At 46.4% G+C, this 16051-nt stretch overlaps 1 protein-coding gene across 1 annotated transcript in view; it reads right to left on the bottom strand.

Moving 5' to 3' along the window:
- FGD1 (FYVE, RhoGEF and PH domain containing 1) overlaps positions 1 to 7864 on the bottom strand; it is a 46993-nt gene extending 39129 nt beyond the window's left edge. Inside the window, exon 1 of the mRNA XM_007958809.2 lies at positions 7558 to 7864. Coding sequence (XP_007957000.1) covers positions 7558 to 7864 — 307 coding nt within the window. The remainder of the gene's footprint in view (positions 1 to 7557) is intronic.
- Positions 7865 to 16051: the final 8187 nt, after the last annotated feature.

The following is a 16051-nucleotide window of genomic DNA, read 5'->3' as shown; positions in this document are numbered from 1 at the left end:
CACAGTGAAAGAGACCCACACTTTCCCTGCCCCCTCCCTGGCAGCCCTGGGATGGGGGAAGGAGTCTCTATCTACACCTGGAATGAGTTAGGCAAGGAGGCCCAGTCTAGGGGAGCGGGGAAGAAGTCAGGAACAGGGGAGGTGAAGGTGAAGGCAAAGCCAAAATCGGAGCACATGAGCAGTGATGGAGCAGGCCTGCCCAGGGCAGAAGGGCTTCTATGCCAGCTGCAGTTCCTTGGGGCCAGCTCTGCCAGTCCCACCCTTCCCTACTTTCTACAGGTGCCTTCCCTCCATGACTTAACCCTTTCCTTTCAGGGACATAGGGAAGCACCCAGGTGGGCTAAAAGCCTCATGAACCTCGAGAGCCCGCTACTCCCTCCTTGAGCCTCAGACAGACACCTGTGCTCCTCCCTCCTCACTCTCCTTCCCTTACTCTGTGGCCCAGATGGGCACAGCTGATGCCTATTGGGCACTGCTGCCTAGATGTCTTGCCCCAAGTCTCCTCAGACTTGTGCATCCTAAACCACACCCCTAGCCCCAATCTGCTCCTCCTCATGCCTTCCCCATCCCAGGAAATGGCACCTCCATATACCCACTTGTCCATGCTAGAGGCTGGGCATCCTCCATAACTCCTCCCTCTCCCTCAAGCCACACACCCCGCCAGGTCCCAAGTGGTGCAGACTACCTAGTATCTCTAGAATCCATATAACTTTTTTCCACTCCAACCTAACTGGTTTTACTTCCATCTTCAGAGCCCTCTACAAGGTATTCTCCATAACACAGTCATTTTGGGAAAACAGTACCCTTCAATTCTTTAGCCTTCTCAAGAGCTCTTCCTACCTTTAGGGTGAACTCTAAACTCCTGAGCATGGGGACAAGAAAGGCCTAGCTAATGAACACTTCCCCACCCCCATCCTCCAGCCACAATGGCCTCTTGTCTGTTCCTCAAAATTACTCTCTTCTGCCTGGGGCTTTGGCATGTGCAATTCCCATGGCCCGAGCAGCTTTTTTTTTGCTTCTCCTTACCTCTGGACTCCTATTTATCCTTCAGGTCTCAACTCTAATGTCCTCTTTTCCCTTCCTTCCCCACCCCCTCAACAATATGCTTCTGCAGCATCTGTTCTTGGAATTACTTGAGAGTGTATGTCTTTCCTGTGAGATATGAGCTGAATAAGTACAGGGACTGTGCCTATCTTATTGTCTACCCAGCACCTAGCATAGGGCCTAGCACATATAGATACTCAAAAAACATATGTTAAATAAAGAAATGCCCTCTTTCCTTCCCTCTTTTACTCTCTCTAACCTTCTCCTTTTTGGTTACCAGACATTTATTGATGCCCTATTGCATGCCAGACAAATGTGATCACCAGGTCCTTGAGGTTACAAATGAAGAAACTACAGCCCTCAAGAAAGGCAGGGAGGCCTGGAGGCCCAGTGGACCAGTGGTCAAGCCAGAAATTCTGAGGCTCCTTCAGCCACTGCCCTGCAGCCTTGTCTCCAGTCCTATGTGTGTTTTGAGAAACCTTATAGAGGTGTGATGCTTTTCAGGCCCAAGAAACCAGCCCCAGGAAGCTGGGATTCATTGATCCAGGGATGTCTGCTCTCTCCAGATGAGAGAACTTAACTCTGTGGGGCCAGCCAGCGGCAGACTACACTTTCGGCCTTCATTCCAGACAGGCCCAAGCCCCACCCAGACAACGTCTGGCCAGCTCCACATCTGCCTAAAGCATTTAGCTAACTGACCCCCAGAAAGCCATGGCTTGGATCTCTCTGGGGTACTATTAGCTGCCACTCACCCTTGAGGGAACAGGCAGCTGCAGCCTGGCGCTTCCTCAGGGACAGAGGCGCCTGAAAGGGCCAAGAAGCAGAAGTGCCAACCATCTGCAACTTGGAAACTGCAATTCTTTCAGTTCTGTGTAGAGAAATCCTTTTCCTAGCTACCTAGAGTCTTTACATTTTATTGTATTTATTTGGAAGACCCCATGTGACTAGGAACTGAATCAGGTCTTTTTCCAGACACTCCTCTGGAATCAGTTTTACTACTTTCCAAAAACCCAAGCAGATCCGCCCCTGCATTCCCTCCTGCCTCAAGCCCCCTTTTCTCCCTTCCATGAGCAAGTCCCCCCACGGATGCCTCTGACAGAGAGAACAGTGAAGGAGACACAAGAATTTACTTTACCAATGTTTGGTTTGCCTTTTAGGAGTTCTCCCTTACTCTGTGCAAAAGTCAGCTACCCCGAGTTCATGTGAAATGGGTCTCAGCTTTATGCAAATATGTTTTTAAAGACCACTTGGCAGCTATGGTGGTGTAGTGCCTAAGGCATTTGACTGCTAACCAGAAGGTTGGCGGTTCAAACCCAACAGCCACTCCTCGGAAGGAAGATTGGGCAATCTACTTCTGTAGAGATACCACCTTAGAAACCCAATGAGGGGTCGCTATGAGTCAAATCGATTCAACAGCAGTGAGTTTGGTTTTCTCCCCCAAAATGCTTCTTAGGGGAAGTTTGGGCAGGTAATGAATGATCCACCAAGGGTAACTCTACTGACCTTACTGCCTATATCTTTAAGGATGGGACAGGCTCTCAGAACCATTCACACTCTCCCCATGAGTCACTGTGTGGTCCATGGTATGTGTCAATGGTGAGGACTCCCAAACATCTCTGGCCCAGACTTCTCTCCTGAGCTTTTGAATCATATATCCAAATGCCTGCTGACCATCTCTACATGGATATCCAGGCCTCTCAAACTCAACATGCTTCAAACACAACTCACTATCTTCCCCTCAAAGTGACTCCTTCTCCTGCATGTAAATGGCCCCACCACCATCCACCAAGTCACTCTAGTTGGTTTCAGAATACAACCTGGAGAAACCTGCAGTTTCTCCTTGCACTTGTACACTCAAGGCACTACCAAAGCCTGTGCACGTTAGCACCTAAATAGCTCTCAGATTTCACCTTCTTTATCTGCTTGTCCCCCTGCTTCCACTCCTGAATCCCTATCATCTATTCTTCACATGCAGCCATGGGGATGTTTCAAACACCCACATCTCAGCACAACATTCCCCAGCTTAAAAATCTCTTCAGTGGTTTCCTCTTTGCCCTCAGGATAGAATCTCTTTGTCAGCCTTATCTCTCCACTCTTCCTAATACCAGATCCAGATTCCAGGATGCCCTCAAGTCTCAGTGCCTTTGCTTCCACCAAACTTCCTACCTGGACTGCCCTGTATGTTACTCCCTAGCTCTAAAAACCTTGCTGGGCACCTTTATAGAGCCCTTCCTTTGGGTCAGGCCCTGCGCTGGGCACTGCTGATGCCAGGATACCCTCTGCTTAGAGTCCCAGAATTGCAACTGCCTTCCAACTCTAACTGCCAAATGACAGCTATTTATGAGAGCTAGGAATAGAGAGTAGACTGAGGCAGCCAGCATTTGTGTCTATGTAGTGGAGGGACTGACTCACCCCCTTTTGCCTAGACCTAGTGCCTTCCTCCTGGTTTGGAGGTGAGTTAGGGAGGCTCACAAAGGGCTGAAGAGAAGGCCTCAGTTGGGAAGGCCAACTCATTTTCCTGGCCCTAGTGATGCTGACTTAAAAGACCATGGCTAAGTTGCTGTCTGGAGCTCTGGTAGCATAATACCTAAGGACTGCTAACCAGAAGACTGGCAGTTCAAATCCACCAGCCACTCCTTGGAAAGAAGGTTGGGCAATCTACTTCCATAGTGATACTACCTCCGAAACCCAAGGAGGGGTCGCTATGAGTTGGGGCCGACTCAACGGCGCATTACAACACAACAAGTTGCTGCCTCTGTGAGCCTCCACTGCCCTAACCGGAAAATGGGTTTAACCAGTGGTTTCTACTCTGGCTATGCATCAGAATAACCTGGAGAGCTTTAAAAAATAGATTCCTGGGTTCCAACCTCAAGATTCTGGAGCCCTGAGATGGAGTCTCTAGGAATCACATTTATTTTTTAATTTATTTTTTTAAGATCAACTAGAATCCCCCAGTTTGGGAAACTCAAAACCAGAAGGTGTGCAGGGGCCTTTCCAGCTCTAATTCTAACTCTTACAGTCTCTGATTATGCCTCTAGGCTTCAAATCAGGAGTCAGCTCCTCTTGCTGCCCCCTTCAAGTGGCTCAATTTCCCCAACCACCCATGAAAAGCTCTAACATCAGAAGCAATCCCTTTGACTCAGATAGCATCGAGCCCCAAGTTCTGCACCATGTGCAGCATCTAGAAGGACATTCTAGGCCTCAACCCTGAGGAAGAGGAAAAGGGACCTCCCCCACAAAGATCCCTACAAGCAAATTTACACCTCTCCGACTCTCTCAAAGACCTCTGTGGCATCTCTTACTGGGTTACAACAGTACCCAATGAGGCCTTACATTTTATCAACCTGGAAAATGGACATAAAAATAATCGCTCCCTCCCCAGGAGAGTGGGTAACTAAAAGAGAAAGCACTTTGAAGCAATTCAAGGCTCCTCACATGGATAAGATATTATTATTATTTTATAATTATTATTTTTAGAAGCCCCCATATATCTCACTAGGATGACTGCTGGGTCCTAAGGATGGTGATTCAATAAATGCCTCAGCAGTCTGAGGGAGGAAATCAGGAACCACACAGAAATCTTAGTATGTGGACTAAAATGTTTCAACCCTTTAACTGAAGCTCAGGAAACCCTCTCTCTTATATATATACACACACACACACCCTACTACCACCAACCTGCCCTCTCAGAGCCAATTATAGGTGAGTCCTGTGGAGAGAGAAGCAGCAAGTCACTTGTGCCTACCCCTGGGCTGGCTGGGCAGTGGGGGAGAACCTCTCATGTCCCAAGCTGCTGTGAATCACATGGCCCAGTGTCTGCCTGCCAGGACCTAAGTAATTCCTCTGCCTCTTCTCTGGGTTTTTTTTTTTTTTTTTTCTTTTTCTTTTCTTTTTAGCTCTTGATTGCTAAGGGCTTAGACCTTAGTGTAGGCTTTGCAACCATTATCTCATAGACTCCTCATGGCATTCTCTAGATAAGGAAATTGAGGCTCAGAAAAAGGAAGTCACTCAGCCAGGGTCACACAGTGAGTCAGTTAGGAACAGTGGGACTGGTGGCCAGGTCTTTCCCTGACACCCGGCTTGCTAATTCCTAATCCTCATCTGGATTGAAAAAAAGAAAGAAAAAAAAAAGACACCCACCTTGCAGTGGAAGAGACAGAAGCTTCATTGGGGAAAAAGATCTTGAGAATTATGTGTTGCCTTTTTGGGGAAGAGGGGAGTGGTTTAGGGTTTTGTGATTTGTAATTTAGAAGAATTGGTGGGAGTACAAAGAAATTCTCAGAAACACCACTATGCATTGATTAGAGAGGCCAGAGACCAGGGATCTAGATAGTGTCCAGCTCACAAACCAAGAATATCTGGAGGGCAGGCAGGAATTCAGTTGCCCTTCTCATAGACAAAAGTTACTGAGGGTCTGCTATATTCTCCCTTGGTTCAGGCATTTATTCAACAAGGATTTATTGAGCACCTACTGTGTGCTAGTCACCCTTCTCATAGACAATAGTTACTAACGGTCTACTATATTCTCTCTTGGCATCGCTTCAGACATTCACTCAACAACAATTTTTTTTTAGCACCTAGATACTGTGCTGGGAATTCTGGTGACATAATGCCTAAGGCATGTGACTGCTAACCAGAAGGCTGGCGGTTCAAACCCACCAGCCACTCCTCGGAAGGAAGGTTGGGCAATCTACTTCTGTAGTGATATGGCCTTGGAAACCCAAGGAGGGGGTCGCTAAGAGTCGGATCCGACTCGATGGCAGGGTTTGGTTTGGTTTGGTAGTTACTGTGCTAGTCACTGGGGATGCAACAGGGAATGAAACAGATAAAATTCCCTTGCCCTCATGGAGCTCACATTCTAGTGGTGAAAAAACAGGTAATATACAAATAAATGCATACAATAAGGTAATTTTCAGATTGCACTCAGCGCAAGGATGGAAACACAGTGGCAGATGCAATGGAGACTCATAACTGGCCCTACCTAAAGTAGTCAAGGAAGGTCTCTTGGAGGAGGTGACATTTGAGCCGAGACCTGAAAGATGAGGAGCAAGCCAGGTGGCAAGCTGGGGGAAGAGCTGCCAGGCAGAGGGAAAAGCAAGTGCAAAGGCCCTGAGGTACGAGTACTTGGAGGCACGTTTTCACATCTAAAGGAAGGTGCTGCAATAAAGCAAGTGAGCAGATGGACTCCACACAATCAGTGTCTGTCAAGGAGAGTTTGGAATCCTGCAAGAGCAACATGCGGGGCAGGGCGTTAAAGGCCTACTGTTAGTTGTTACCTCCAGCCTATATGAAGGGAGCCCCCTGAAAAGTCTGACAGGATCCATGATTAGCCCAAGGTCACAACAGTAGCAAGAGGCACATCTTACTCATGTTTTATGCTTCATTCCTGCTACAGTTCTAAAGACCTGTGGAGCCTGGGATGTGAGCCCCCAGAGGGTGAACAACTCTTTCAGGGTTTGCTCAATGGAAGACAGAGTAGATATGCACTGCTCTTCCCCCACAGTTCCTGAGCCCATATGACAATGTTCTAAATGAGGGAGACCTTTCTGGACTTCTCAGGCAACTCAGGTCTGTGTAGCACAGCTCTGTCAGCCTGATCCAGAGCAGTTCTATCTCTGCAAGCCCAAGTTCAAGCATCTTTATTTCTCCTCACAATGTCCTAGTCCACAGTTCTGCTCTGCTATACCTGGCCTTTGACCCTCTGTCCTGGTATTTCTGTTGTCTTCCTACCCACTAGCCCCTCCATCCCTCTCCTCCAAACAGACCCCCAAGGCCTACCTCTTCCATATTTCTCTCATCAGCACCTTCAACTCCCTCCTTTCCTTGTCCTCCCACCTCACACGCCTGGCAAAACCTTAACCTTGGATCAATCCACCATCCCCCTTTTTTTTGCACTCACACTCCAGGGCTGAAAGAATCACATAAGCAGAAGGATTGGTATTACTTTCATGGTCTCCAATATCAGTTGGGAAAGTAGAAAGACCACAGACTGGATTCAAGTAGATCTTGGTTCCATATTAGCTGTGTGACCTTGCACAAGTTACTTAACTTCTCTGAGTCTCAGTTTTCTCATCTGCAAAATAGGGCTAATCAACCATGCTTCACAGAGGGCTCGATTAAATGAGAACGCACTGTAAAGCAGCCACTCCAGTGACTAGCAGAATATAGGTGCTTGGCAAATGGGAGACTCCTTTTTTCTTGTTTCCCTAGCCAAACCTCATTTCTTCCTTGCAATAATGCCCCTTGTTCTTGGTATGCTCCTTCTCCCATTAGCCCCAGCAGACAGAAGAGGGCTGGAGTGACTGAGGAGGACAGAGAACAGAGAGAAGAAAGGGGCACAGAGGTTTAAAAGATGAACTTAAGGGCGAGGGGAGGGAGTAGAGGGTAAGGGGACTCGAGGGGCCGAGGTGAATCTGCTGGCCCTGATGTGAGGCTTAAGAGGGCCCGTGACCAAAAACCCACTCCCAGTACCAGGTCGGTGGCCCGGGCTCCCACGCTCTCTAGATCACTCACCAGGCCGGGGCTGCAAGCCCTCCAGGTGGTAGGAGAAGCGCAGAGCCCGATGGTGTTGTGGGCTGGGCCCGCACGGCAAGACCCGGGGGGCTGGAGCAGCTCCCGAGCTGGCGTCAGAGGGCCCGGCAAGCTGGGAATCCGGGGGGCCGCTGAAATCCGAAGCTGAGCCCCTAGGAACCGGCAGTCCCGGCTCTGAGAGTCCAAGGTCCAAGTGGGCATAGGCCGGTAGAGCAGCGCCGGGGGGGTTAGCGGCCGGGTGTTCGGGCTCCGAAGGCCCAGCGCCCCCCGGAGCTCGGTGGCTATGCATGGTCCGGGCCTGGGCGCGGGGCCCGGGCTCCCCGCTTGGCTCCAGCTCCTGGGGCGGAGGCGCGGGCGGAGGAGGCCCGGCGCCTGGGAGATCAGCGGCCTCAGGCTCGGGGGGCGGGGCTGAGGGCTCAACCCCACTGCGGAGATTCAAGCCCCCGGCCCGGGCCCGGGCCAGCAGCGACAACAGTGATGGCAGTAGCAGCAGCAGCCGCGGCCACTGCCGCCGCCGTGCTAGGCATCGCCGGCCCGGGCCTCGCGCAGGGGGTGGGTTCGGCGGGGCTGGGGGCCCGCTGGGGAACGCAGTCTATGCGGCAGCGGCTAGGAGAGGGTCGGAAGACTGCGCTCGGCGTGGACTCTCCGTTGGGTGGCGAGCCACTTCCGTGGCCCTGGGGCAAGCGGTCGGTTGGATCTGAGTGCGGGTCTCTTCCTTCTCCCGGAATGGGAATCGATCTGGGCTCTCCTTGCTGGTCGGAAACGGTTCTTCCTCCCGCCGCAGCGGAGGCTGGGGGGCGGAGGGGAGAAGAGGGAAAAGGAGACTGCTGTGGCCGGGGGCGCGCTTGTGGCCGCGCGCTGCAGGGCTCGCCTTCAGCCAGTCCCTCCGGAAGATGCTTCAGCTGCGGGAGCACAGGGCCTGGGCCCAACTTTACCGTCCTCCCCAGCCTCAGCTTTGGTCTCCGCGGTAGCGGGCGGGCGGGAAGGAGACCGGGAAAGGGGGTGGGGAGGCAGGAGCCGTCGCTGAGGAAGCCGCAGCCACCGCGGCGCAGGGACCCAGTTACCGGGGCCCCGCCCCCTCGCCCCGGATTTGCGTTAGGCCACGCCCCCTCGCTCCAGCCCGCCTAGCTTCTCTCTGCGACCCCGCCCTCACGGCCCTCCTCCTGCCTACTAAAAATTCCTCCTCCTCATCCTGCCTTGGTCCCTCACAGACGACTCTGTGCTCCACCCCCGAAATGTGTCCTTCAGTCTCATCTCAGGTCTTCCTCTATTTGTCCTTCAATCTCTTTTCCAGAAGCCATTCCACAAGTCCCAGAGACTCCCAAGGGCTTGGCTCACAGAGGACCTTTTAAAACCCTCAGAGGAGAACCAGTGGTCTTTTACTTCATTACTGTTGTTGTTGTTGTTATATGCCGTAGAGTCTGCCGGACTCATAGCGACCCCTCCTTGGGTTTCCGAGGCAGTATCTCTACCGAAGTAGATTGCCCAGTCTTCCTCCACCCCCACCCCCCAAGTGGCTGGTGGGTTTGAACCGCCAGCCTTCCAGTTAGCAGTCAAATGCCTTAGGCACTATGCCACCAGAGCTCCCATCCCAACCTTGGATTCATCCAATTATCTGCCTTTTCCATGTCTGCACCCAGGCAGTTAAACACTGCTGGAGAGAACTGTTCAACCTACAGATTGCTGCGACTATAAACTCAGGGTCTTCAGCTTCTTCCAGCCCCTCCCTGCTAACCCACAAGCCTACCATATGTTCCTAGTCAGCTCCCTCCTCTATTCTGCACAGTGACCATTTCATACTCTCTCCCCTCTTCTCAAGCCACAAACTTCTCCATCTGCTTTCTAACCCTCAACATATATCCCATCTCCTCCTTCGCAGAATAAACAGAATCTACCAAAAAAGGAAGCTCATAATTTTTTGCCACCAAATCTAGCACTCCTTCCTTTCTCCATCCTATTAACATCTAAACATGCTCAGGTCTCTTCCATCTAAAAACACACACACAATTACCAAAAATTATCTCTCTCCAACCACTTCCCTATCTCTTCCCACAAACTTCTTAAAAGAGGTGCCTACTTTGGCTGTCTTCATTTTCCTATCTCCCCCTTATCCTTTTACCTACTCCAATCTGCCTCCACTTTTTGCCTGAAACTATTCCCTCATCAAGGTCCCCCATGGTCTTTGTGTCACTAAATCTAATAGAATCTTTCCAGTTTATCAAACTTGACTTCTTGGTAGTATTTGGCACTATTAACCACTCTCTCCTTCTTAAACTACTTCCGACAGCTCATCTCCTTGTTTCCCATCTACTTTGGTAATTCCTTTTTACCTTCCAGGCTCCTCTTTGTCTATCCTTTAAATATTGGTGCTCTTTAGGGCTTTGACTTAAACTGTTTTCTCCCTCCACCTTCTTTCCCTTAAATTGTCTCATTCACTCTCATGGATTCACTTATCATCTCTTTACTGAGGACTTCCAAACTACTACCTCAAGTCAGATATTTCTCCTGACTTACGCATTCAACTGGATACTAGACAGCTCTACCCGAACATCTGAGAGACACCTCTAATCTGTTTTCCCCAAATTCAATTTGTCCTCCTCCAATCTGTTTGTCCTTCTTTGTATCTTACCTTAGTGAATGACCCCAAAGTAGAAACCTTAGCTACACTCCTGACTCTACCCTCCCCTCAGCTCCCTATGCAATCACCAAGTCATCATTTCTACCTCCTGCGTATCTTACAAATCTATTTATGCAGTCTTCTCTATTTCTGCTGTTATACCCTAGTTCAGGCTTGCACGATTTCTAACCAGCTCTTTATGCTGTAGCCAGCATGATCTCTTGAAAAGGTAAATCAAATCACATCACTCCCAGGTTTAGAACCTTTCATCGAGTCCCCACTGCTCAAAAAGAAACCTATCTTCCTTAACAGAGTTGTCAGGCCCTTCATGATCTGGCCCCTGTCTGCCTTTCCAGAATCCATGTTTAAGCCAAAGCTGAAATTCTTAGACTGTTCCTCTAAGTACTTGCATATTTTTGTTGCCTCTGCCTGAAACTCTCTTCACTTCTCCCCAACTCCACCATTTGTTCTTTAGCTATCAGCTCATTCAGTAAGTGTTTTTTGAACACACACTACAGGCCAAAAAACATGTAAGGCACTAGTTATGCAGTAGTGATTAAGATAGACACAAACAAGACAGTGGTGTACAAATTGCCCTCAGAGCTTATGGTCTATTTTTTTTTTTGGATGCAAAATAAACAAACATGTAATTACAACACATAAACACATAATTGCAAATTGTGATAAGGCAATAAAGGAACAGGGCAAGGTGATTAAAAAAAAAAAAAAGGAGTAACAGGTCAGAGGTAATTCAGCCCGAGGGGTTAGGCAAATCCTGATATTTGAGCCAAGACCAGAAGGAGTGGGAGTAAGCAGATGATGAGTGGAGGCAAGAGTTCCAAGCAAACAACTTAGCAAATGGGAACAGGGAAATGTTATATTTAGGAACTACAAGAAGGGCAGTGTGGCTGGAGCATGGTAAGCCAAGGGCAAGAGGGGTGCAATGTGAGGATGAAGAGATAGGCAGAAGCCAGATTATGTACGGTTTTACTAGTCCTACATAGGGGTCACCATGAGTCAGAATTGATTTGATGGCAACTAACAACTATGGGCCATGGTAAGGATAATGGATTTTATTCAAGCAATGGGAAGGTACTGAAACAGTGCTTTTAAAGATTATTTAAACTGAAGAACAAAACCCAAACCCAAACCTACTGCCATTGAGTCAATTCTGATGCATAGTGATCCTATAGGACACAGCAGAGCTGCCTCATAGGGTTCCCAAGGCTGTAAATATTTATAGAACCAGATTGCCTCGTCTTTCTCCTGTGGCATGGCTGGTGGGTTTGAACCTCTGACCTTTTGTTTAGCAGCCCAATGCTTTAACCACAGCGCCACCAGAGCTCCTAAACTGGAGAAGGCACTGAAATTTAACTTACTGAGGAAAAAAGGAAGAGTATGTGTTAAAATGTCATGCTGGGGGTATCTGACCTTCTCCAACTTCACAAGGCAGGGAGGAGAATCAAGATCAATAGCCCCAGGCTGATTCCTAAGAGACAGAGGTCTGACATACCTCTTCTCTCCAACCTTTTCACAAATTCTGACACCAACCATCCCTCCCAAGACACTCTATACTTCTCTGCTGGATTTGATAATTTGTTGCAGTGGCCACATAGAACTCACTGACGATACTCCAGATATGGAGTTTATTAGAGAAGTAACAGGTTACAATTCAGGATCAGAAATGACTCAGGATATAGTTCCTTGATCTGGACAGTCTCTTCTTGGGCATGCCCATAGATGGGCCTCTCTCTGGTACTCAGCCTCTCAGTCCCTCAGCTTAGCCTCTACACTGCTTGGCAAGTGTTAGAAAACTCTTTTAGCTCTGCTGGTAAGTTCCCAGAGGCACCCCCATGCTACCAGGAAGCCTCAGCCCAAAGGCACACAGCCTTTTCTCTGTGGGCAGGGAAGACCACTGTGCTGTCCTCTGCTGGTCTTTTGGTTTTGCTGCCTCAGCTGCCTCCATTTCACTTTGACTGCTTCTCACTGTCTCTCATCTCTGGTGTTACAATTCTCTCTCTCTCTTTGTCTCCTGGATCTAGGAGGTTCTCAGCACAGGGATACCAGGTTCAAAGGACTCACTCTGCTTCCAGCTCTTCTTTCTTGGTGGTAGTGAGATCATTCCTTTCAACCTCTGGGATAGCTCATTTTAAGCCTAATGAGATGGCAAAACTGATCCATCCCCTCATTAGGGTTCTATACACCTGATTTACATGGTTCTACCCCCACAAGGGTGCCATGTATCTTATTTACATTATTAGCAAGCTATCCAATCCCCTTGGTGGATCACAACAACCTCATCTGCAAACTCCCTCCCAGTCATTTGGTGGGAGTTACGAAAACTGTGGCTATAAGGGCCATATTAAATAATTTACTGCACTGCAGTATGTTTCATGAAGCTTTTGTTTCAGATATACCTACTACACACATGTATTATATATGTGAACTGAATCATAGTGAAATAGTATCTCTTCTATAGGTCCAAAAAAGGCTTTAAATTTAGGACTGACATAGCCTGGCTAACATTTTAAAAATATTCTTTGGCTGCTGTGTATTGGCTTGGAGGTAGATAAGCTTAGGAGCCTAGTGCAGTCATTTTGCTGAAGATAATTAAAAAATAGTTGCAGCAGTACATTGACAGGGAACTGCTAGAAATTCAAGCTGGATTCCGAAGAGGGTGTGGAATAAAGGATATCACTGCTAATGTCAGATGGATCTTGGTTGGAAGCAAAGAATACCATAAAGGTGTTTATGTGTGTTTTATTGACTATGCAAAGGCATTCAACTGTGTGGATCATAACAAATTATGGATAACACTGCAAAGAATGGGAATTCCAGAACACTTAATTGTGCTCATAAGGAAACTGTACATAGACCAAAAGACAGCAGTTCAAACAGAACAAAGGGATACTTCGTGGCTTAAAATCAGGTAAAGTGTGCATCAGGGGTGTATTCCTTCACCATACTTATTAAATCTGTATGCTGAGCAAATAATCTGAGAAGCTGGACTATATGAAGAAGAACAGGGCATCAGGATTGGAGGGAGACTCAATAACAACCTGAGAATATACAGATGACACAACTTTACTTGATGAAAGCAAAGAGGATTTGAAGCACTTACTGATGAAGATCTAAGACTACAGTCTTCAGTATGGATTTCACCTCAACATAAAGATAACAAAAATCCTCACACCTGGACCAATAAGCAACATCATGATAAATGAAGAAAAGATTGAAGTTGTCATGGATTTCATTTTACTTGCATCCACAATCAGCACCCATGGAAGTAGCATCAGGAGATCAAAAGACGTATTGCACTGGGCAAATTGGCTGCAAAAGACCTCTAAAGTGTTAAAAAGCAAAGATGTCAGTTTGAAGATTAACGTGCACCTGACCCAAGCCATGGTATTTTCAGCAGCCTCATATGCACGTGAAAGTTGGACAATGAATAAAGAAGACCACAGAAGAACTGACACATTTGAATTGTGGTACTGGTGAAGAACAATGAAAATACCATGGACTCCAGAAGAATGAACAAATCTGTCTTGGAGAGGTACAGCTGGAATGTTTCTTAAAGGTGAGAATGGCCAGACTTCAACTCTCATACTTTGGTCATGTTGTCAGAAGGGACCAGTTCTTAGAGAAGGATATCATACTTGGTTAAGTAGAAGGTCAGTGAAAAAGGGGAAGACCCTCAGTGAGATGGATTGATATAGTGGCTACAACGATAGGCTCAAGCATAGCAACAACTGTGAGGCTGGCAGAAGACCAGGCAGTGTTTCATTCTATTGTATACAGGGTTACTATGAGTCGGAAGCAACTTGATGGCACCTAACAACAACAACAGCTGTCAGAAATCAGGTGAGTCAAGTAAGGTGGTGGCAGTGGAGACAGAGTTCCAAAGTCACAACAGATGGAATCCAGTTATCTTCTATTAAGCCATACATTAAAGACATCTTGCAAAAATGTAAAATAATGTCACTCTCCTCACTGAATTCTGTTCACTTTGGAAAATAAATTTTCATAAAAATGTTATTTGTGTTAACATATAATGGATTTATTATAGGGAGGGGAGGAGACTGGGTTAGGGTTGGGGATGGTAAATGGGGAATGAAACTAAATGTACACATAATGCTAAATGTAAAACAAACTCTGCTCTGTAAACTTGTACCTAAAGCACAATAAAAATAAACAAATAAAAAATAAATAAATAAAATTAATATATTTAAACTTTCTCAGTTTTAATTTCTAATACAGTAAATATCCACTGATATAACCTACATAAACCAAAGCTCCTTGTGGTTTGCAATGATTTCTAAGAATATAAAGGCCAAAGTTTGAGAACTGTTCCCCTAGATATACTCTTGACCACGTGAATTGGGAAACACATAAGAATTTTCATAAAACCCTGTTTGTAACCCAAGAAACTGGAAACAAGAGCATGGGATGAGTAAAGTGAGACATATTTATACAGTAGAATACTATAAGAAAGTTTAAAAAAATGATTGAACCGTAGCTACATGTATTAACATGGATGAAATTCAGGAAACCTAATGGTGGCATAGTGCCTAAGGGTTTTGACTGCTAACTAGAAAGCTGGCAGTTAAAACCCACCAGCCACTCCTCAAAAGGAAGGCTGGGCAATCTACTTCCATAGAGATACCACCTCAGAAACCCACAGAGGGGTCGCTATGAGTTGAAATCAACTCAATAGCAGTGAGTTTGTATTTTTTTTTTTTGAGTGCTGATTTACAAAAATCATAAAATAGTATGTTTATATGAAGTTGAAAAACAGGCAAAATTAAACAATATATCATTAATGGATGCAGTCATATGCCATAAAGCTATAGGAAATAGCAAGGGAATGAAAAAATGAAAAATTCAGGACAGTGGTTACCTCTCAGGGTGGGGAAGGAGATGTGATTAGAAAGGCACAGGGCATTTTGTCATTGGTAAATTATCTGTTTGTGAAACTGGATGTTGGGTGCATACATATTTTTTTATTATTTTTCAAACTGTACATATGTATATTCTAGAATTTATGATGTATATCATAAAAATAATCTTTTAAAAACAAGAATAATTGGATAGAGTGCCAGTGGGATGCAAGTTGTTACAGGACCCTCACTGAAGTTATAGGGAATAGAACACCTCCACACACCCTCACCCCACCCTGTTGGAATGAAGCCAGAATATATACACAATTCCTTTGAGAAACTTGGTTGTGAAGGGGAATAGAACCCAGAGAGATAGGGTAATGCTAGGACATGGGTCAGACGATAATTTTTTTTGTTTTGTTTTAAGACGGAAGATACTGGACTAAGTCTGTTTGCTGCTGGGAATGATAGAATAGAAAGGAGAGGTTAAAGACACAGAAGAGAAGGGGAATCATGGAAGGATACACATTTCTGGGAAAGTGGGGATGGTCAGGATCTATAGCACTGAGCCTCACTGAGGAGAGGCTCCCTGCCTCTCATTGTAACAGGAAGGAAAGAGGAAAAGATGAATACAGATACTGATAAGTTTAGAGAGTCAGTGGTGGGAAGATGAGGGCCTTGTTAAGAATTCTTGATGTCTGATGGCTTCTATTTTGTCATTCAAGTATGCGGTAAGGTCATTTTCTATAGGGAGAATAGAAATTAGAAATATTATTCAATATTTAATAGCACAGTTGACAGATTTTTATTTTATTTTACTTTTTTACTATTAACAGCTTAGAAAAATTTCAGCTTCACAATAATACCTAGTGTGCTTTTAGGCTATTGTCAAATTTAAGAAAACCCCTCTCTAATTTCTTTTATATATGAGCTGTAATATTTCAGGGCATTTCAATTTTCTTATGCAGTGACAAATCTTAAA

This window comes from Orycteropus afer, unplaced genomic scaffold, assembly GCF_000298275.1.
Source record: "Orycteropus afer afer isolate SDZICR_OR568_19922 unplaced genomic scaffold, OryAfe1.0 scaffold01138, whole genome shotgun sequence".
Classification (NCBI taxonomy): domain Eukaryota; kingdom Metazoa; phylum Chordata; class Mammalia; order Tubulidentata; family Orycteropodidae; genus Orycteropus; species Orycteropus afer.
This window is presented reverse-complemented; position numbering and strand designations above follow the sequence as displayed.